Consider the following 23,858-nt stretch of genomic DNA (forward strand, 5'->3'; position numbering starts at 1 on the left):
GAGTGTGAGGAGAGGGAGATGGGTACGAGGGCGGGTAGTTATCCGTGATTGTTTCTGTGGTGGACGGTGAAGTTCTTCGGCTCGGATCTTTTCTCCAGGTAGTTGAGGTGAGTTTTGTCCCTGACTACAGGGGGATTACAGCAGCCTGTGTGGTGCATGAGAGCTGCAGGCTGCTCCACATATTTGCTCTTTTTATATATTGTAAATGATATATATGATGGCATCAGATGTGAAAGTATAGACGCATGCTTATTCTGTATTATTATCCAAGGGGGGGAAACAAAAACAAATAATGTACATGTTCTTATTAGGTTGCAAAATGTAATTCCACAGCATTCCTGTGGGACTTAATTTAAGAAACACCTTGAGCTTCTTGTAGAAACCTTTTGCTTTAATTTTATTATGTGCTGTAAAACAAGATAAACCCGAGGAGGACTGTAATCTGCACCTTTCTCTCCATTCTCACCTGCCTGTCTTCACTTCTTTCTCTCACTCTGCCTCTGTAATCCCCTCATCTCACAACCTCTGTCCTCCCCACTCTCACTTGTCTCTGTCTCTGTGGCAGCTCTAATAACACTGAGTTCACAACAATCAGGCTGCTTCACTTCTGATACTTCTCCCTCAGACTGCCTCGGTTAAATGTGCACGGAGCATATTGACTGCTGTCACATGTCATGTTGAATAATACTCTCAGACTACATAATATGCCACATACATTATAGTTATTCAGCGTATGTGTGGTGCCTGCCTGCACTGTGGCTGGATGTCGGCATTTCTTCTCTTAGTCTCATAATCAATATGTGACCAAGCAATTACAGTGTACAGTGTCATCGTGGACCTTCCTGTGTTTGAATCATTAATGTCACATTTGTTTCAGTATACAGGGGTGAACGAGTGAAGGTGAAAGGGTGTATACACACACACACACGCACACACACACAGTGAAGGATCGTGACAATCAACCTCTGAGCTGTGATTGATTGTCACAGTGTGAAGAATAAAAGTTGACAGTGAGGAGCCTTGAAATGATTTTAGGACTTCTCACAACACCCAGCAATCAATCACAGCTATTTTGTTTTTTGTTTGGACCCTATTTTGATCTACACACCCATTTCAGAGGCCACTTTGTTGCAGAGCGTTCAGCAATCAAACCTGCAATTTGCCGCTCAACAAAAGTGTATTGACATCCCCTAATTTTAATTTTGTATGCAGGTGTTGTTAAAATGTACTTTGTGTTTGTACAAATCAGGGTGTAGGGGGGGGACAAAAACACCACATGACACTCTTACACAATTCTGTTTTACAGTTGTAAAAAAAAATTCAATAAATAAACCAGTTGTCAGCTCCACAGTTTAGCACAAAATATGAAATGAGAATTCGCTGTCACCTCGGGCGATGCACAGCACCTGTGACAGCCGAGGCTTTCCTTGTAAAGGCACATTCTGCACACTGTTCTTCGACAGTGGTCGTGTCGTCCACATCCGCCATCGCTATCAATGTCATCTTCTGTCAAGCAGAACAGACAAGGCATCTGCTGCTACACACACACACACACACACACACACACACCCACACACTGTGTCACACACACACACGATTAGGGAACACACCTGCCCTGTGGTGCTGTCTGCATACATTTTTCTGTATACAGGCCATTTACAGCTAAAAATAATTACCACAAGCAATCACACACACACACACACACACACACACACAAATGGAACATGAATTATAGAAGATAGAGTGTGTGAGATAGAGAGAGCGAGAGAGGGGGGGAGAGAGCGAGAGAGAGAGAGAGATTCAGGTCAGAGCCAGACCCAGTTCCAAGAGCTTTGCTCCCTAAGGATGATACTACTAGACCGCTGCATTAATATTCAGTTTGTACCACCTAGCACATGAGACCTGCAGTTATTCTTGAGTTTGGATGAACTGGACCCGAGGCTTCCCTATAGTGCTTCATGTGCATTCGAGGCTGAGAAAATTGATCCATGCATTTTTGGGATTAATTATACATGCAACTGGCTGCTCACGATGTATGTGTATATGTACAGTCGGTAAAGGTATGGTTCAGTGTCAAGCTGACCCATGGCGTTTGAAAATAAAGCCTTTGATTAAAGAGCATAAAGGTCCAGCATGTAACATATGAGAGCTTATTGGCAGAAATGTAGTGTTCAATCATTAATTCATAGTTTAATGAACCTAGTTAGGAGTTTTCCAGCCTTTTAAATGCAAATATCTTCTGGTTTCTTTGTTTTTCATATAACAATGACATCATTAAAAGCTGATTAAAATGAGAACATCATCCATTCCAGGTTTAGGACCCATCTTGTGGACTCGATTAAGCGAGAAAATGATCATCAGATGAGTCAATGATGAAAATAATCAGTGTAGTTGCAGCCCTAATACTGCCCATGATGGTGTTTGAATATGTCTCTATAACTTTCTTTAGAGAGTTGTCTAAAGTACTGCCTGAATGGACAAACCTGCCAAAAAAGTGTGTTTCGCTGTTTTGTAGCTAAAGCTTAATATGCAAAAGACCAATGACCCATTGTTTGCCGTGACCTTCAGTCTTCTTACGGTGGTGCAGTGAGTTGCACTGTTGCCCTGCGGCAAAAAGATCCATGACCAAGGGTCTTTTGCACGGAGTTGTGCATGTGGCTTTTTACCAGGATTGAATGAATCTGCAGTGTCACCATTAGATGTCACTAACTCTTACATGCTGGAAATTTTAACACAAGAGATATTAAAGGTGCATTATGTAATAAATCTAAAGCAACTGGCCATAAAATCCTCCAAATATGTCACAGAGACTCAGGAATAATGTTCATATAACAAACTGAACTCACCAACAACAACAGTACAGACAAAATATTTGCATTAAAAAAAATATTTTGCAGACTGCAAATCATGTTTATGTTTTGAAATCATGTTTTTAGCATGTGGCGCCACCTACCACCGTCTACCAATCATTGCAGTCAGTAGAGTCTCAGCTGCCGAGCAACCACGGGTTGCCAGTTACTTCAAAAAACGAAACCTAAAAGAATTCGGTATTTTGAATTTGAATGTAGTAACTGTTTTTGGCCACATTCTTACATATGGCACCTAAAACTTCGGGATAAGATGGTAGACGTCACTCTAATACTCAATCTTTTTAAGATTAAACACAACAACTGGCGAGCCTTTTCCCCCCGATTTACAAGCCTCTATGTTGTTGCTGATATTTAATGGTAAGCACCTATAGGAACTTAAATGCTCTGCATACCAAGTGTGTTGTCCTCCTGGGTGGTTTTAATAATTCCAGTAAAACAGATGCAACAAAACTAAAGGGGGTGTGAGGAAAAGCTGAGTCAGTCTTTGGGAAGAGGTTGAATAAGCAAAAAACAAAAAAAAAGATTTGGTGTGCAGAGCCTTTAAGATCCTTGTCTTACTGCCATGTCTACACGATGTGGACTATTACAAGAACAACATACAGTGAGACATTCCCGCGTGCTTTAAATGTACATGGAATGAAACACTCCGACATTGGGTGTACTTTTTAACGTATTGTACAAGAACAGCTCAGCAGTTTTCTATTTACGGACGGTGAACCCAACACTCTGTAAGAAACCTGAGGAGAAATCTAACGGAAACCTTTGTTGATTACTCAGCAGAGCTCAGCGTGTACAGTACATGCATGCATGTGCATGTTTCTGCTCATTCCTGTGTGCATCGGGATGAGTTAGTATATCATTACGGGTGTTATCACGTGTACAGTACATGTGTGTGTTTGCGTGCATGTGATGGATCTTGTGTGATATTCAGCAGCTGACCTTGTGCGCTGACCTTGAACAGTTTGACTGCTGCCTGCTTAGTCAGGACCGTCTCCTCCTGTCAGTGCAAAAAAGTGGTCCAATGAACTGCAGTGAATGGGATTAAAAAAACAAACAAAAAAAACCCATCTATACATAGCATATAGCAAAACCTAGGCAATCTGATGAAAAACTAAATGAACACACCTGAGCAAAAAGTACTGAAAAATGTTTAAAATCAGATATGGACAAAAACAGTCTAATTTTGTGACTTCTGCACAAAAGAATCATAACAACACATAAGTAATAAAAAATGTAAAGCCCCCCCCCCCAGGATGTCCATATAAGGAGTTGTGTATAATTCCCATTGCAAATTACCAAGGGTGCACCTGTGCCGTGTGAGCACTAAGCTGCAGTGTGTAACTTAGATTGTTGTCGCTGTTGAATGTGCTATTATTCTGCCTCTGTTTTGTTGTAAAGATATAAGGTTTGTATGACACAGTTTTTCGTAGACTCTGTGTAAAAATGGGACACAGACTTCCAGTTTGATTGATGAAGCTAATCATGAAGTAAGATGACATTGAATCGCTAGAAAAATGAGCCTACTTCTCATTTGATTTATTACGTTAGTAAAGGTTTTTCCCTCAGGAGTTAATCACTAGATTCAGGTCTTTTTTTAATAGCACATAGCATCAATTTTGTAAATTGCGTTCCCATTTAGAGGAAAATAAACAACAAATTAAGGCACAGTGCGAGTTCGAGTGCAAGCCAAATTGTAAATCTCTGCAAACTAAGCCCTGTTTTTTTTCTCTCTCTTTCTCTTTGCAGTGTGTGACTGTGTGTTCAGCATGAGTAACATCTACGAGTCTGCAGAGGCCACGCTCGGTTTTATCAGCTCCCCATGCCTGACGAAGGTGGAGCTCAGAGTCGCCTGCCGGGGGATCTCCGACCGCGACGCTCTCTCTAAACCCGACCCTTGCGTGGTCCTGAAGATGCAGTCGCACGGGCAGTGGTTTGAGGTAAAGTATTAGCAGACTTTTACCTTCTCTCCTGTGCTGGCTGCTACTGGTCCCAGCATCTGAAAAAGATAAACGTTATAGATAATGGATGGGAGATATTCTGAAGGAGATGAGTTATTCATGCTTTTGTAGGCAGTCGATTAGAATGATTGACAGTGATTGATTTTTAACAACCTCCCTCCAGGGGACGCGGGGACAGTGGGACAATGACATCAGAGGTATGTTATCAAAGTCACAAAGTCATTTTTTTTTACATTCTACAATATTTTAAAAGTGACATTTTGAATTCCGCTGCAGTCCAAGGAAATGTTTCGGCTGATAAAAGAAAAAGGTTCTTCTTTTGTGTGACGAAGCCTTCAAGGCTGTCAGTTTTTTAACAACATTTGCTCCATCACCTGATCTCCCAGAAAGATTGCTTTGCCTGCTTTTAACCTTCTGTCGCAGAGGATTCCTCGTGAATGTTTCCCCGGCAGATGGCACTTGAAAATTGTTCAGACACGGGACTGAATCCAACTTTGACTGCATTGTTGCATCTAATCGAGGATTCGAGCTATCACGCGAAGCTGTGATTGTGTTGCTCACCCTCTCACGCTAACATGCAGGATGGTAAAACAGATTAAATAATAATTCCTGCAGACTGATTTACCGATGAAGTGGAAAGTGCAGGTGCAACTCTGAACTGATCACTTTAATATAGAAACGATAGCATCAAGCTACTTTCCCGCTGGACTTATAGACATTTATATTGTCGGCAAAAATTGGATGGAGAAAATATCTTCTCAGAATTTAGTCTTAAGCTCTTGAAAGTGGAAAATAAATTGAAAAATGATGTTGCTCTCTCCCAGTTAATGTTCTATTTCCTTCCATTTCACTTTTTTAAGACCCAGGGGCTCCAGATAGAATCCTCTATTTATGAAACAACGTATTCCCACTGATGCACTGAGGCAGTGGCACTGACACGTGTTTGAGATGAACTCGAAACACGGCGCGATGGAGGTGATGCATCCAGAGGAAATCCGAGGACGACATGTTTCTTTATATCCGCCTCTAATTTGCCACCTTTTGTTTACGGGGGAAACAAACACTTAGTGCACTGCTTTCCTTTTGAAAAAATGTAGATGGACACCCACGCGTGAATGCTCACACTTTAATTGCAGCAGTGAGCTGGATTTTTATTACGTCACTTATTTATACGCACTATCGTTCGCACAAAGGCTGCACTACACAAGATACACACACACACTTAAAAAGTATGCTGTCTAGAGACGACTTCACAAAAGGCTACTTTGTACTGCACGCTTGTGTGTGCGTGCGCCTAGTGTTCCTTATGTTGTGGGGACCTAAATCTGGTCTCTATAGCGTAATTTACTACATTTTAAGGTGAAGACGTGTTTTAAAGTTAGGTTGAGGTGAGGGTTAGGTTAAGGTCAGGGGTCAAGGTTAGGGGTTAGGCCTGTATTATTTATGGTTAAGGTTAGAGTGAGTCTCCAGGAAATGAATGTAAGTCAATGTAATGTCCTCTGAAGTCATGGAAAGCCAGACTGTGCGTGTGTGTGTGTGTGTGTCTGTGTTACAAGACTTTTTGTGTCTTTTGTGGGATTGTGGAAAATGTACAAATCAGATTCAGTGAGTCTTAATTGGATAATTGAGAGGGTAGAGAGTGTTCAAATCACGGTGTGATGTGTGTGTGTGTGTGGGCGCACATGTGTGTTCATGACTCTTTTTGCTTTAATGAGACACCAGCCCATTGAGGTTAGTGTCAGAAAAAGGCCAAACTTGTGGGTGTATGTCAAGTCTGCAGACATGCCCTTGCGTGCTTGCATAATGTGTGCGTCTGTGTGTGTGTGTGTGCGTGTGCCAAAGTGTTATCGGCATTCAAAGCAACACGGTCCTTGCTGCTGGTGTAAGATAATTTAGTTTCTGTTTGGCCCTTCGTTATTTCCCCGTGTCAGGCACAGAAGGAAACGCAAGATCAATGGTACAACTGCAATCGCTCCTCGTTTTTGCTCCAACATTTTTATTCGCTTTATTTATTTATTTGTTCATGTTTGCGAGTTGATAAGTGTAAACGATTAAACGAGCGCTTGTGGTAAACCGCCGCCGCTCTGCTGAAAAGTCTTCCGAACCCGTGCAGCGAGTTGAATGTCGAATGAAATCGTCATTTTTCGGTGCACTTTTGGGAGGACCTTAGAAGCTCAGTTAAAAAGGAATGGCACCATCATTAAAGTAGCACAGTTTTATGAGACATATGAAGCCCAAGCCTCCTTATACATCCATCCATCCATCTTGGGGTGCTGGTGCCAAAGGGTGAAAAGGTGGGGTACACCCTGGACAGGTTACCACTCCATCACAGGGCCACATACAGACAAAACAACCATTTACTCTCACTTATGGTCAATTTAGAGTGTCCAATTTACCGAATCCCCAAATCTGATCTAATCTAATCCCCAAATCTAACCCAAACCACTACACCAACTATGCAGCCTCTCCTTATACAAAAGTCGGAAAAATAAAGGAAAAATTTGAATTTTTCTAAACTAAAATTTGATTTAGTTTGATATTTAGCTGTTTCTGGCAGAATAAGACTTCAGACATGTTGCAAATAATTGTAAAGCATGTAATTAATTCATATAAATAATCAAATAAGTAAGAAATCGACAGTAGATTTGCCTATAAAACCATTAATTTACCTTTAATTGAACTAGTCTAATGATGGCACATGTAGATTACGCATTAAAGGGTTATTTTCTTATTTTTATTTTTAATTAAATTGTATTAAATTTTGGAATCTAAACAGCCCTGGGTTATAGGCTGTGATAGAACAATTTCTTTTTTATTTGATATACTTTATTAATTTCTTATCTGCATTTAACACACCCTCTACTAGGAACCTTCCTAGAAGGAGCAGTGGGCAGCCACAATGAGCAGCGATCAGGGAGTAATGGGGGGTTGGGTACCTTGCTCAGGGCTACTCATGTCATCAATGTCAGTCCATACTAAACAATCCACACCATTAATTCTGATGTTGTGTGTGCCCGTGTGTGTGTGTGTTTGTAGGTGGACCGCACCGAGGTGATCCGCAGCAGCAGCGGCCCGGTCTTCTCAAAGATCTTTCTGGTGGATTATTACTTTGAGGAGGTCCAGAGGCTCCGCTTTGAACTCCATGACATCAGCTCTGGCAATAACGGCCTCCGCGACGCCGACTTCCTGGGTGCCATGGAGTGCACCTTAGGACAGGTGAGAGCTGTTCCCAGCTGGCCAGTGCATTACGTGGTTTGATTATTGATTGTCATTGATGTCGAAGCTGTCTACTTTTAACTCTAATCTCCTAGAAGTGAGATTGATGTGACTGAACCTGAAACAGAATGTTAGGTAGTTCACTGCACAAGCTAAGTGGTGTGTGTAAGTGAGTTAACCAAAGAGCCATCAGGGTCGGTACTGCCCACTACGCAGTATCTACACTTTAAATTTTGAGTACCGGCACTCCTCATGAGATGCTGATAACTCAGTTTAGGTTATCCGTCCAATTCATTATGGTCCAGAATAATCACTTCCCAGGCTGCAACCATTCTCGCAAGAGTCTAGTGCTTGTTTCTCGTGCCTTGAGTTTTCATTTGTATTATTAAACAAGAACAATATCTATAAGGCAGATGATTCAATGTGGCGGCCAATAAAAGGAGAAACAGAAAGAGGAAGAAGAAGAACAATATCTATTAAAAAGTGTTTAAGGACAACAAATAACATGGACAGTGTGCTGAAATGTGGACTAAATATTAAAATAAATAGATATGGTATAGTTCACTCACATCTTCTGGTATCCTTTACTGTTAAATTATTTGGTAATACAGACATACACACCTCATATGGATAAGGGGAGCATACTAGCACTTATATTTTCCTCACTTCACTCACTGATGTCCACTATAGGTGAATGAATCCATGACAGGAGTGCATTTACTGCATGTGAATCAATGAGTGTGTATTACTTGCAGTGCATCTCATGCAGTAGGTGTTGTGTTCACCAGTGTGCAACACGCTATCGAATGTCAGACCTGTGCATAAATGCATCCTGCACAGTTTGACTGACAGACTGGAGCATATATATATATATATAAATAATGTTTTTTTTTGTTGCTGTATTGTGCATGTTAGTCACAGACACACTGTTTGTATCAGATCATGGGCACTTGGATAAGGATGCAGGAGCATTTTGGCTGCTTTTTTTTCCATTACTATTTAAACATACAGTACTGTATATAGAGAGGGTATAAGAACATGCAATATGGAGTGTCTTTCAGCACAATATGGACAATCTGATGAAAAAAAAATCTATTTTCACCAACTATATGAACACACCTGAGTACTCAAAATGTTTAAAATCAAAAAAAATTGGACATTTGGAAATACATAAAAGTTCACCTAGCTCATTTTTATGGTCAAAAACAGTCTATTTGTGACTTCTGCACAATTATTTCTACTTTATATCATGACTAAAAAATGTGACTCAACAACACATAAGAAGCCTGAATATGTGACATATAAACACACACCCCCCAGGATGTCCATATAAGGAGTTGTGTATTATTCCCATGGCAAATTACCATGGGTGCACCTGCAGCACAGATCTGTCCGCGTGAGCGCTAAGGGTTAAAGCTGCAGTGTGTAACTTAGATTGTTGTTGCTGTTGAATTTGTTATTATTCTGCCTCTGTTTTGTTGTAAAGAAATAAGTTTTGTTTTTTTTCGTTTGCTGCATCCTTCATCTGAAAAACAGGCTCTGTCAGGCCAAACAATCAGACCTGAGAGGTGGTGCATTATACAGCAGCAGTGCAGGGGTTGGCAGGCAAAAGCGTTTATCCCGTCAAACTGCAGAAAAAGACTGGGGGTTTTATGAGCAGTAGAATTCACTTTGAGAGCATTTTCTTTGTGTTTTCAGTCATACTCCTCTCACGCCAACTAGAGCAATGTTGCTGCGAATCTAAATCCAAACACTGCTATACTGTGAATCACGCTGCAAAATTTGGATGAAATCATGAAATTATCTGCATTCACACTGTGGGTTTTTTTTTTCTGCGTCCTTGAATCCGTTGTTTCGTAAAGCCCTTGGGTGCCATCGACAATGTTTACAAAGTGCACATGGTGCTACATATGGCCTGGTTGCTCACATAATGGTGTTCATGTCCCTCTTAATGGAGTAGTGATGTAGTTGTAATCAATATTTAAAGATTCACTTGAGCTACAAGCTTCACTTTTGTAGCCTCCAAATGAAAAACTGGAATTGCACCCATTAAGAAGGTGAGTACGTTAATTTCAGGGGAATTACTTCCTCGTGGTATATTGAATGGAAGGACATGTTGGACTGAAATAGGTCTCTGTGGCCATGGATGGGGAAATGAAAATGTTTCCACAAGAATCCTCGCAATCAGCAACACAAAGCTGGTGGATTTATAATAGTTTGGAGAATAATTGACATGGAAGAGGGGGGTTAAGAGGCACAGAGGTTTTCTGAAATAAGACAAAATGCTGGCAACATTAAGTCTGGCTGTGCACAGCAGCAACAATGTGGAGGCTGTTGCTGTCAGTTATAATGCAATATGTGAACATCAGACCATGAAGTCATTTTCTAATTAAAGTTAATACAGTATGAGCCCAGCACAACAAAGTTAAGTACAAGTTAGATCATTGAACAGTCAGAAAAATGGAGCTTAGTTATTACAGTGAAGCCCCAATAAAAGAGATTATCATCTGACAGGTACAGTTAATGGCTCTAAAGCGGCAATATCTCAAAAGGTGACGCAACATCAGGCTCTCAGACAAAAATATTCTTCTGTCAGAATGTTTCCAAGTGTTCCTGCAGTGCAGTGCCCCTGTATATCCATTAACTCTACTTGTTTTTTGGGGATATTATTACCTTTGAAAGTGTCGGTAGTACTGGTGATCCCAGTGTGAAGCACACTGGCTCTGTCGCCTCCTGGTGCTCTTTACCAGTTGTTTGGGTTCCTCTGTCTTTGTGCAGCACCTGGCAGAGAGAGAGAGTTTATTTAGATAGAGAGAAATATGATTTGACAGCGCTGGGTCGTGTCCGCTAAGCAGTGTGACATTTGTTTGTTTGTTTCTAGATCGTGTCGCAGAGGAAACTGACCAAATCGCTACTCAAACAGGGAAACACGGCTGGGAAGTCGTCTATAACGGTAGGACGGTGTCTCTGAAGTCAGCCCAGCGTAGCAGCGACAGCAACAGCGACACACACACACACACACACATTTATGCAAATCGCTCATGCACGACCTTCCACTCTCTGAGTTAATTTGATGATGTTGAGTGTTCAATCTGTGCTCTTCAACATGTCTTATTTTCTCTTACCTCCTCCTCCTCCTCTCCAACCTCTCATGCCCTCCCCTCTGTAAAGGTGACAGCTGAAGAATTGTCTGGTAATGACGACTACGTTGAACTCTCTTTCAGCGCTCGTAAACTGGACGACAAGGTGTGTGCAAACAACTTTAACTTTTACTTTTGAAGGTTGGTTAGTTTTAGGATTAGGGTTAGAATTATATTTAGGGTTAAGGGTTAATTCTTAAGGGTTAAGGTTAGGCATTTAATTGTGATGGTTTAGGGCGGGATACACTCTTAGAAATAGGGGTTCCAAAAGGGTCCTTCTACAAGGGCTGAGGTTCTACCTGGAACCATTTGCGTCTCAAAAAAACTTGCCTGAAGAAACGTTTTTTTAAGGGTTCTTGGTAACACTAATGGTTCCAGTAACAACCATTTTGATCCAGAGAACCCTTTAAAAGCCCTTTCCTGAATAGTGTTTTAAAGGGTTCTTGGTGGAACCCACCAAAAGGTTCTACCTGGAGCCAAATAGGGTTCTCCTATGAGGACAAGCTGAATAACCTTATATGGTTCTACTTAGCACTTTTATTTGCTGGAAGGACCAAGGTAATGTACTGTGTCTATTGCTGCTTTTCCACTACATGGTCCCAACTCGACTCGCCTTGGCATGGAACGGTTTGTTTGCTAACTTTTTTTTAGTACCTGCTCTGGCAAGGTTCCAAGCGACCTGAGCCGATACACTTTTATACTTTTATAAAGGTTCCACCTGGAACCCTTTTGGAGGGTTCCACCAAACACCCTTTTAAAACCCTTTATTCAGGAAAGGGGTTTTCAAGAGTTATCTGGATCAAAATGGTTCTTACTGGAACCATTAGTGTTACCAAGAACCCTTGAAAAACCCTTTCTTCTGGAGGAGGAAATATATTGGTATGGAAAACCAACCAAACCACGTAGAGTTGAGCCGGGCCATGTCGTGCCGAGGCAAGTCGAGTCGTGCCAGGACCATGTAGTGGAAAAGCGGAATATGAGTGCCCTCAATGAGTATGCTGTATGAGAATCAGTGTGTGTGTGTGTGTGTGTGTGTGTGTGTGTGTGTGTGTGTGTGAGTGTGTGTGTGTGAGAGAGAGAGAGAGAAAGCAAGAATACAAAGAAGTCAAATCCTGCCGAGGCGGGCTCCCTCTCCCTCATCAACCCCACCACAACCTTCACACACACACATACAGAAAGCTAAATTAATTTTCAGCTTCCACGTGCACACACACACACACACACACGGCCGTGGATGACTAATCTAAACAAGTTGTGCCTCAGGGAAAAGATGGAGGAGAGCAGTGGAGGGCCAGATAAATTGGAAAGGACAGGGACACAACAAGGAGGAGAGAGGGGAAAAAAGTGGAGACAATAAATGATGTATGGTGTTCAATCTCCATTGCCTTACCTGCGTGTTTTCCCTCTGAAGGATTTCTTCAGCAAGTCAGACCCTTTCCTTGAGATCTTTAGAGTGAACGATGACGGTACGGAGTCACTCGTGCACAGAACTGAGGTAATGACAAAGAAAAACAGCTTTAAAAGTGGTTATTCCGATCTGTGACTAACAATTACTGTGATATTGTGTGTGTGTGTGTAGACGGTCATGAACAACCTGAGCCCTGTTTGGAAATCCTTTAAAGTTTCCTTGAACACACTCTGCAGCGGGGACCACGACAGGGAGCTAAAGGTGAGTCGGGAGTCAACATCGTAATACTTCACCTTTAACACAACACTTCATCGCTTAAGTTCCGCTCGCGAAACACGACAGATATTTAGCCGACCAAGGCCGAAAAAGAGCTCTCTTGTGTCGCATGCAAATCACAAAGATTTGGATCCTCTCCTCTCTGTTTTCATCTCTGAAGCGGGTTGGGGATTGAGCTCAGTCTGCATGTGCTTCCTTCACTGATGTCACTCTGTGTTATTTTAAGAGCCAGACGGGTGTGAAAGAGCTCTGTGGTCGTCCTAAACTCTCACCTTTTCTCGCCTGAAAAGACACGCGTGTGCTGCACGCGCGTGTGCGCGTATGTGTGAAAGTGGCGGCTGCACACGAGCTGCGAAACAGTTATTCTTACCATGAATAAACATGAGATTGTTCATTAAATATTCAGCCACGTCTTAACTCTCCATGGCTTCTGACAGCAGGAGAAAGGGCTCACACACACACACACACACACACACACACACACTGCATCAGCTATGGTTTCCAGGGCTACCTGTTTGAAGCATCAGAGCTATAGTGAGAAATGGCAGGGCAGAGATTTCTATTCAGACCAGTGCTTATTTCCACCTGGCTCTTAAATGACCAATGCATAAATGCATACACCCTCTCTGTGGTGTCTGGCTGCCTCTCTCATTTGCGTTTATTCACCTTTCTAATTTTCTTTCTGCCCCTCTTTTGGTCTCTCTCTCTCGCTCTCTCTCCATCCAGCAGTTAGGATTCAGTGAATGGGTTGGAGGTTCTCTCGAAACTAGAACTTGAAAATGGGAGCAAGGCCGTTCCCTCACTCGCTCATTACCTTATAAATCGCTGTCAAAAACACAGACATGCACACTGCTCTCAAAGGATCTGACACTCGCACTTCAGGTGTAGAAACTTGGACGCCTAAGTGGGAGAAAAGAAATAAGGGGATTACTGCTGCCCATGGTTCTTAGTCAAGTATTATTGGATTGTTTCTGATTGCTAGTTGTCGAGGTGACCTCAGGGTGAGAGGGTCACGACATAAATCTGTGTTACAGGTACAGAAACGTTAGTGTGCCCCCAGGTTTATTGAATATTATCGATTGTATACGCACTCTGAAGGACAGCGCAGATATTGGTGTCTTCTCCCCCACGTTGGAACGACAGCGGTGCCGTTAAGATGCGCCTCGCCGTCGCCTGCTGACCCGCGCTTTTCACCAGTGATTGGGGCCATTTATCTTGTCTCTTGTCTCATTGGTCCTTTGAGAGAAACAAACTATTAGGCGTGAACACACACACATGCACACACACAAAGCTTAAGCCGCGTCTCTCTCAGCGTCCTCAGATTAATATTTCACCGCTCCATTGCCCCCCACCAACACTGGCTTATCAATCATTCAGCATGGCATTTCCCTACAAGTCCATGTGTGTGTGTATGTGTGTGTCAGCGAGGCAGCTGTGCTCTGACTGAACGCTCATATATGTGTGTGTGTGTGTGTCTCTTTGTGTCTGTTTCAGTGCACAGTTTGGGACTGGGACTCAAACGGGAAACACGATTTTATCGGGGAGTTTCAGACCACGTTTAAAGAAATGAGGGCAGAGCAGGAGGGAAAGCAGGTAAGAACAAAAACACAAAGCCACATAGTTGTGAAACACACAGCACCCTGGGTCCTAACCGCAGGTTTGTTTAGACGGACAGTTGGACCATTGCCTTGTATTGATATTTACAGAAGTAGTTGTGGGTCAGATGCACTTTGGTCGATCATCTACGCCGCACGGTGTGATATACATCTCAAACTGAGTAAGAGTTCAAAAAGCGCACAACTATTAAAAGTGAATCTAAATACAAACGTGACAAGTCGTGTAACATATTCAACACAAGATTTCAACACGTTTTTAATACTCAGATAAACGGTGCATATTTTTAACCCTTTAATGCTAAGCAAGCGCACTTTGCATTACCGCAATTACGCGACGGTTTATGGGGTGCCAAATGTAAAAATTCAGTCACACTTTTCTAGCTGATATATTTTGAATTTTTACCTCACTTTCCTCACATTTAGCTAATTTTCTTCGGGAATTTGAGGTACACATTAAATAGTGAATCTAACTGGCAAATCTAAATTTAAATACTAAATCTTTATCTAAATGCTAAATCTAAACGTTAAATTTAAATCTAAATGTTAAATACTAAATCTAAATGCTACATCTAAATCTAAATGTTAAATACTAAATCTAAATCTAAATGCTACATCTAAATCTTAATGTTAAATTTAAATCTAAATGTTAAATACTAAATCTAAATGCTACATCTAAATCTAAATGTTAAATACTAAATCTAAATCTAAATGCTACATCTAAATCTAAATGTTAAATCTAAATCTAAATGTTAAGTGCTAAATATAAATATAAATGTTACATCTAAATCTAAATGTTAAATGCTAAATCTAAATACTAAATCTAAATCTAAATACTAAATCTAAATCTAAATGTTAAATGTTAAATGTTAAATGTTAAATTCTAAATGTTAAATGCTAAATGTTAAGTGCTAAATCTAAATACTAAATATAAATGTTACATCTAAATCTAAATGTTGTATGCTAAATCTAAATACTAAATCTAAATCTAAATGTTAAATGCTAAATGTAAATACTAAATCTAAATGTTAAATGCTACATCTAAATCTAAATGTTAAATCTAAATCTAAATGTTAAGTGCTAAATCTAAATACTAAATATAAATGTTACATCTAAATCTAAATGTTAAATGTTAAATGCTAAATCTAAATACTAAATCTAAATGTTAAATGTTAAATGCTAAATCTAAATACTAAATCTAAATGTTAAATGCTAAATCTAAATCTAAATATTAAATGCTAAATCTAAATCTAAATGTTAAATGCTAAATACCAAATCTAAATGTTAAATGCTAAATCTAAATGTTAAATCTAAATCTAAATGTTGAATGCTAAATCTAAATGTTAAATGCTAAATCTAAATCTAAATATTAAATGCTGAATCTAAATCTAAATCTAAATGTTAAATGCTAAATACTAAATCTTAGATTTTTTACATTTTACATTCGGCACCCCATAACGGTTTGTATTATCGAAAAAAAATCCAGCAGTTTCTGAAAGCTGAGGAGTTGCGAGTCAAAACCAACAAGTGGTTATTACGGTAATTGCAACTTGCGCTGTTGCAGGAAGCTGGAGAATCAGCATCTTTGACCTGTTTTTGACCTGTTTTGGACAAAGACTCAAACAAATGTAATTTTAAACGTGTTATACTGTTCATATTTCAAATTTGACACACACCATCTGGTGTTCTTCATTTTAAATTGTTAATGTACTATTTTAACATGAAGTAAAGTGTAAATAACTGCCAGATATATATTGACTCAACGTGTGTGTGTGTGTGTGTGTGTGTGTGTGTGTGTGTGTGTGTGTGTGTGTGTGTGTGTTTGCCCAGATTCAGTGGGAGTGCATCAACCCCAAATACCAGATGAAGAAGAAGAATTACAGAAACTCTGGTGTTGTCATACTCAATCACTGTAAGGTGAAGTGATGCAGTTCCAGTCGTATATATATCCTTCATATTTCTGCCGTTCTGTCATTTATTTGTCGATTGATTATTTTTTGTCAGATGATCATTTACGAGTCGGTGAAAGGGCACATCGTTTTGTCCCACTGCTAAATGAGCTCCTCAATTTGCACGATTAGGATGATTAATAATGATAAATTCTAAGATACCACATTTAAAACGATTAACACAAATGGAAAACACATTTGAATCAATGGAACCGGGAAAATACTTTTCTAGAACTGTTTATGAGTCATTTTCTTTATTGACTAAGCAAATCATTCAGAGTTATATTTTTGCTTTCTTCATAACCGTTTAAGTCTAAATTTGAACATTTCGTTTGACAGATCATCAAAATGTATTCCTTCCTGGATTACATCATGGGAGGCTGCCAAATTCAGTTCACAGTAAGTTTGGTCTCACGCTATCTCGATATGTAATCTGATATTCACAGCAGCATGTCACTGTCAGCCTGCGCTCACTATATGGCACGTGAGCATATACTGTACTTATTCAGTATATATGAGTGTGTTTCTGTCCCAGGTGGCGATAGACTTCACAGCATCCAATGGGGATCCCAGAAACAGCTGCTCCCTCCATTACATCCACCCCTACCAGCCAAATGAGTACCTTAAAGCTCTAGTGGCTGTCGGGGAGATCTGTCAAGACTATGACAGGTATGACAACACTCCATCAATCCCTCTAGGACCAACATCCTTTGATGAATTTCATCATAAATTGTTATTCTGTGTGCTTTTTTAAAGTCTGTGTTAAAGTGTTTCATATACTCAAAGCGTTTCCCTGTTATCTGTCCTTTCCTGTCAACCTCTGCTCCATCTCTTTGTTGAATCGTGTGTCTTCCTCCAGTGATAAGATGTTCCCAGCATTTGGCTTTGGAGCTCTGATTCCACCTGACTTCAAGGTAGGACACTGGGGGGATGTGCTGATGTGCAGTAGTGTGGGGGAGTTTCCAGTTAAGATTTTATATTTATTTCAGTGGCAGAGATTGCTTTTCATCAGCGTGACAGGAGAATGCAGCTGTTACCCCTTTAAATTCAGCTGAACGTGTTGGTTTGTCTGGGGGTATAGTGAAAGTCCCATGTGTTCTTTCTGCTCCGCATGAAGGTTTCGCACGATTTTGCCGTGAACTTCGACGAGGACAATCCCGAATGTGCTGGTAAGCTCCCGCACAGACACTGTCGACTCACACAAACTCTTTCACCAGCACACTCAAACAGTCCTGCAGCAACACTGCTGCACTTTTCTCATTACCCCATCACAATCAGTCCCCTATTCCCCCCTCTGTGTGTGCTCCACACGTCTGTACACACACACACACACACAAATGCAGCTGGGAGACTTGTCACTATGCTGCAGGAAGTATTCCAGGTTCTAGGATAGAGAGGAGAAACAACACTAATCTGTATGTGTGAAATGGGCTTCTACGCTCTTGTCCCTGACATTGCTGTGGACCTGCCGAGACGCCACGCGTCTGCTCTCTCGACGTTTGTGTCGGATTACAGGGAACGCTTCTTGAGAAAAGTGCCTTTTCACCTCGCAGTGCAGTCACATGCGCAGAATCTGATTTGCTTTAGCAGATACTTTTGCAAGCGCAGGATCTTTGACTTGGAGAGGTCAAGCGCAGTGTAATGGTGCAGACACAATTGACAAGAAGACGAACAAACAAGCAGCGAGTGAGCTGGTTAACGTGTGTTGTGTTGCAGGGATCCAGGGTGTGGTGGAGGCCTACCAGAATTGCCTCCCCAAGATCCAGCTGTACGGGCCGACGAACATCGCCCCAATCATCCAGAAAGTGGCTTCGTCCGCCTCAGAGGAGATGCACACCAAAGAGGCTATGGTGAGAAAAATAATAACAAGAAGAATGTCTGGACCATTTTGCCTCTGCTGTTTGCACTGGTTCATGTAAAGATAAAGAAAACATGGTGGAAAACAGTGGTGGCAAAATGAATTGAAAATAAGGGGAACTGATATTAATTTAATTCCATCATAAGTTTTAGAGCAGAAATTTCTCTCTGCTTTAATGCCTCCCACTTCTCCCAGGCTCTCTGGTGGATTAGAATGAGTTTTATTTAAATTAGTTCCTGACAAGAAGTCACTTTCACAACATGAAATTCACTCAACATCTACTTGTCACTCCCCACGTACACTCTTCTCATCCACCCGCAAATGTCTGCCCTCTCCTCCCCTTCCCCTTCTCCCCAGGAATATTTCATCCTGCTGATACTGACGGACGGCGTCATCACCGACATGGCTGACACGCGGGAGGCCATCGTGCACGCCTCTCATCTGCCCATGTCCGTCATCATCGTCGGCGTCGGCAACGCAGACTTCACAGACATGCAGATATTGGACGGAGACGACGGCATCTTGCGCTCGCCAAAGGGAGAACCTGTCCTCCGCGACATCGTCCAGTTTGTCCCTTTCAAGGACTTCAAACATGTGGGTGGCAGTGGGAATGAAAGGTGGAGGGCGGGGCGGGGGCGGGGGGATCTTTAAGTTCAAGAGGAAGAAAATCACAGCGCTTCAGTGTGACTAATTCTCAGAGGGAAGCCAAGGAGAATCAAGTCATGCAAATTGGGCACTAATGCAGCAGAAAATGTTTTATATGACATACTTTTACACTAGACGCAGCTTTGTGTAGCTACTTCTTCACAGGCAGCTGATTACAGACGATTGGTCTTAGACAATAGAGCTCTCTCAAGCTGATATTAAAGGGCATACGAAATGTAAGCAGAATCTACAACACGTCAGAAAAAACTTGTGGCGTACGTACTGCTTGAATCACTTAAATCAAACCTTGACCTCCTTTTCTTTCATCTTGTCCTTTGCGATTCATTATGTAATGATTTTGGATAAATCAAGGCCTATCTGCCAAATCAGACTCTCTGAGCCCATAACGACTTATGATCGGTGGCCTCTCCACATGAAGAGAAGCAAAATTCGAGGCGACGCTATGCTGGACGTCATCAGACTGCCGGGCCACTGATTGGTCAGAGAGTTTCGTCACTGGACGAGTCATGAGCGCGACTTCCGAGACAAGAATCAAAGCGAACAATACAATGCCGCGCTGTAGATCAGCTAAAAAGACTCAAAAATCCTGAAAATGTGCTTTAATCTCCAACATTTAGCAAAGGAAATGGCTAAAATCTCCAGTATATTTAGCGTCAGCACTGCCGAAAGCCTGCGATCGCGACCCCCTGCCACTGTATTTCAGTTCAGTGACCGTGTCAGAGGGAGTCACACGGCGAGTACTGAACAGATCTGTTCAATGAACTGATTCTAATGATTCAGTTACACTGAAAACGACTGCTTTAAAAGTCACTAGTTTGTGTCGAGTGTAAAACGAAGTCGCCGCCAGTTTCATGCAGCCGTGCAGTGATGACTCCTCCCACTTTGATTAGGTACTATATTGTAATGGAAAACCAACCACACCGCGTAGAGGTGAGGTGAGGCGAGGCGAGCTGGGACCGTGTAGTGGAAACACGGCATAAGAATAAGAAGTGCAATAAAGTGAGAAAAAGTTAATAATAATTATATAATATGCCTTATAAGAAATAGTAAAAGAAGACTCCATTGGTCCGGTCTAAACAATAATTATATAAGATATTTTTATAAAGTAATTAAAAAAAACAGCTGCTGTCATTCATCTGATTTCAAACTAATATTATAAAGTGTTGTAACGGGCGGTGATTTTTCAAAGGTTTTACTTCACTGCAGGCTGTATAAATGTGTCACTGTGTGTGTGTTGGGGGGTGCAAGGTATGTATGTGTTGAGAGTAAGTGTAAGTGTCGTGTTCAGGGTGTGACAAGTGTGAGTGAGTGGGTGTAATGTGTTTGGAGTTCTCGTCAAAACACATCACTGCACACGCGCATGTGTGTGTGTCTCTGATGGCTTTAATTTTGCTCGGCTTTGACAAGGTCTGTTCTGCCCGGCTCTGTTATGGTGAGTTTGGTCTCTGACGGATGGAGAAATGATCCCAGCTAAACAGAGAAAGAGACAGAGAAACATAGTACAGTATTCCCAAAGTACTCTGTTAAAGAGCAAGACAGGAAGAAGACGTGAGGGCTGAATCTGGGGGACGGGGGGGGGGGGGGGGGGGAGAGGAAGAAGTGGAGGTAGGAAGAAAAACCCTGGTGGTGCTGCCGTTGTTGCTCGAGGGAGGTCAGCAGGAGACTGGAGCTAAAGACAAAAGGGAATGAGGGAGTGTGTGACAGAGGTGGAGAGGTGATTTTCTGCTCTGTCGTTTCTTTTCAGAAGGGATTAACAGGACGGAGCTGCTGTGTGACAGGCGGAGTGGGGAGGGAGGGGTGGAGTGGGGTGTAGCAGGTAGATAGGAGTGGAGGAGAGGGAGCATGAGGGTGGGCGGAAATGAGAGGAGGAGGAGGGTTGGGTGGGAAGGAGGGAGGGCTTTGATGATGCATTGTCTCGAGCAATTATGTGAGACAGAGTATGACAAACTCTGATTCGGGTGTGTGTGCTGAGGCAAGTGTAGTGATGTGTGTGTGTGTTCATGTTTGCCTTTGGAAAAAGTTTTTTTTTTCCCCCTCGATTTTCATTCCTCAGTGTAACTAAAGGTGGGGGTGTTTTTGCTCTAAATAATTTATCTTTAACTGTACCATTATAGCTGACTAGTTCAGTAATTAGTTTTTGTTTACTCTTTATGCCTCGAGTCTTTTGATGGAAAAACACGTCAAGCTCAATTCCTTAAAAAAAAGAGTGTCGTTTTCAGCTGAAATCATGATAACATGTAATTATATTTGTGTACTTTACTTTACCATACTATGACAATACTTGTTTGGCAGCAGTGTTTCCTGTAGGGAAATTAAAGCTAATCTTAAGTTTTAACAGAGGCGGTTTGAACCCAAAAAGCACAACACCGTAAGGAGTAAATATACCGCTGTCTAATTTGGGAGAACAAAGCTGCAGATGAAGTGATTGCCATACTTACAGATAGAGTCAGGACAGGATCTGAAATGACAGGAAATGAAATGTAAGGTTACTAACATGTAACTATAGCGAACGTGTGACATCTTTATCCTTAAATTGTTACAAAAACCTGTTTACAGCACAGTAAAACTAGAGTGTCAGTGTTTTAAATAATTATAAAGCATAGAGCAAATGGAAACAAACAACGTTGCTTTTGCAAAGAGTGCCTTTATGCTACGGCTGAACAATGAATCAATTTCAATTTGAAATTGCAATTTGAAACAATGCAATTAGCGTATAATCAAGGCTCTTGTTTAGGATAAACACCATGTAGCACAACTCAGCCAGTGTTTATAATTGACTGTCCTGATCCTCAAATCCTCTTACAATTAATTACAAGCAATTTAAATCTTTTAAGTTCTCCTACTTGCGGTAGAGTAGTTAATATTTTGTTTGTGTCATGTGGCGATGCTCCATCATGTGTGAAATCTATACCTTGAAAATCACAGGTAGATATTCTCCCCCGAATTGTTCGATCCCTACTCTGTGCCTTAGACGATGCCTTTATTTCCCGTGACAGTTTTGTAGATAGTGTATGTACTTATGAAACAAAGGAAGTTTAAGACAAAAAAAGGTGTACACACATGGGATGTTTTGAGGATAGGCTTGTCTGATCACATCAGTTTCACTGGTCTAAACCTTTGACACCGTCAGGATCATGCATGGCCAGTGATGTGTGAGTATTTGTGACCTCTCTCCATCTTTTCTGTCTGTATCTGCTTTTTTTTTTTCCAGGCCTCCCCAGCTGCACTGGCGAAGAGTGTTTTGGCAGAAGTCCCGAATCAGGTGGTGGACTATTACAACGCGAAAGGCATCAAACCCAAGTGCATGTCAGACTACGAGTCCACGAGAACGTTCAGCCCCTGACAATGGACTACATGCATACACACACACAACACACATGTATACAGTGTACTGTATATCATATATATGTATATATATATACATTTATTTACTGTATAATACAGATACACATGCAAAAGCACAAGCACACATACACACACATAGTCATGTACCCTCAGCTGTCTTATACAGTAGCCTAGCTCAGAGAAATAGCTCGTTCTGGTGAAGCAGTTTGAACTACTCCATTGCATGAGTGATCCTGGCATCACCTTGGAAATTATAACTATTATCTACTGTATATTCAAAAAGATATTTGTAGGGAATAAGAGCAGTCTTCTGAGCCAGCATGCAGACTCAAACCATAGCCCACCCAAAGAAATGACACTCTTACCTTATTCAGATAACTAGCAAGGATAGGCCCAAAGATCTGTGAGTATAGACAACCCCAAATATGTGACTGCATAGTGTGAAATGCTTAGTATTAGCATTGCAAATCTTATTATGGAATAGAGGCGCCCTGTTAGTGTACTGCATAAATGCATGCATAATTCTGCATCTGCTATTATCCAGTCTGTGGTACCAGCTTGCTAGTTATGAAATAAAGTATCCCTGTCATTCAAGAGACATTCAAGGGTGTCTCAGGTGGTTTTGGGTTCTTTTCTACAGGTCTGTTCAACATTTTGCTAAATGGAAATAAAGGACATGAAATATTGTAATAATTTCTTATTAACCTTCTTACATTGTAAAGAGTTTTGGGAGGGTAGACAAGCATGTGTGGTAGACATTCATCTGTGAGCAAAAACTATTTCTGTAATCTGCATGTTGATTATAATAAAAGACACTGATTTTCTCATGTGTGGTGGGATCCAATTTGTGTGAAGGCATGTGTATGTGTGTGTGTGTCAATAAATTTCCACCCACTCTCCCTTATGTGTGAAAATAACGTCTGCTTAAAGACACCTCCATCTCTCTAACAAACATTAAAATGCAAGAATAAATGATTTCATTAATCTCGGTACAGTTAATTAGGTCATGAAAAGTTGGGCTGTCCAGAGAGAGACTCCATACATGCCTCTGTCTCTCACTGTCAGATCAGTATTCAGCGCATGAACCTTCTAGTTTCCCCAATCTTTTTCTAAAAGAGACTGAGGGTCGGTTTCAGAGAGGCAGGCAAAACCTCTAAAAATGCCTCTCTACTTCTCTTCTGTTCTTCATAATAATGGAAATGACAATATGAATACAAATGTTAGAATAAAGGAGACCACTTGCCTGCGTGAATGGGATTTGTTTTACTTAGTAATGGCTTAATAACAATGGCATTATTACATAACTAGATTAAATGTAGAGCTGCAGCTAACGATTACTTTCATAATCGATTAATCTGTGGATTACTTTCTTGATTGATCGAGTAATTGTTTGGTCCATAAAATGTCAGGAAAAAGTTGATTGGTGTTTCCCAAACCTCAAAATTATGTTCTTAACTGTTTTGTTAACCAAAATTAATCAATTTGAATTATTTCATTGTAAGAAACCAGCAAATATTTACATTCAGCTCAAAAAACTGAAAGCTTGTTTAAGTTATTTT

At 41.1% G+C, this 23,858-nt stretch overlaps 1 protein-coding gene across 1 annotated transcript; it reads left to right on the top strand.

The window, feature by feature from the left end:
• Positions 1–4,636: 4,636 nt before the first annotated feature.
• Positions 4,637–22,297, top strand: cpne4b (copine IVb; the record flags this gene model as incomplete). Its single annotated transcript, XM_083900012.1, has 15 exons — positions 4,637–4,807; positions 7,865–8,044; positions 10,926–10,997; positions 11,216–11,290; positions 12,596–12,679; positions 12,764–12,853; positions 14,363–14,461; positions 16,312–16,398; positions 16,770–16,829; positions 16,966–17,099; positions 17,290–17,344; positions 17,548–17,599; positions 18,147–18,280; positions 18,646–18,882; positions 22,166–22,297. 15 exons carry the CDS (start codon positions 4,637–4,639, stop codon positions 22,295–22,297), a joined length of 1,662 nt encoding a protein of 553 aa, XP_083756138.1.
• Between the last annotated feature and the right edge of the window lie 1,561 nt (positions 22,298–23,858).

This window comes from Microchirus variegatus (genome assembly GCF_963457635.1).
Source record: "Microchirus variegatus genome assembly, chromosome: 13".
Classification (NCBI taxonomy): domain Eukaryota; kingdom Metazoa; phylum Chordata; class Actinopteri; order Pleuronectiformes; family Soleidae; genus Microchirus; species Microchirus variegatus.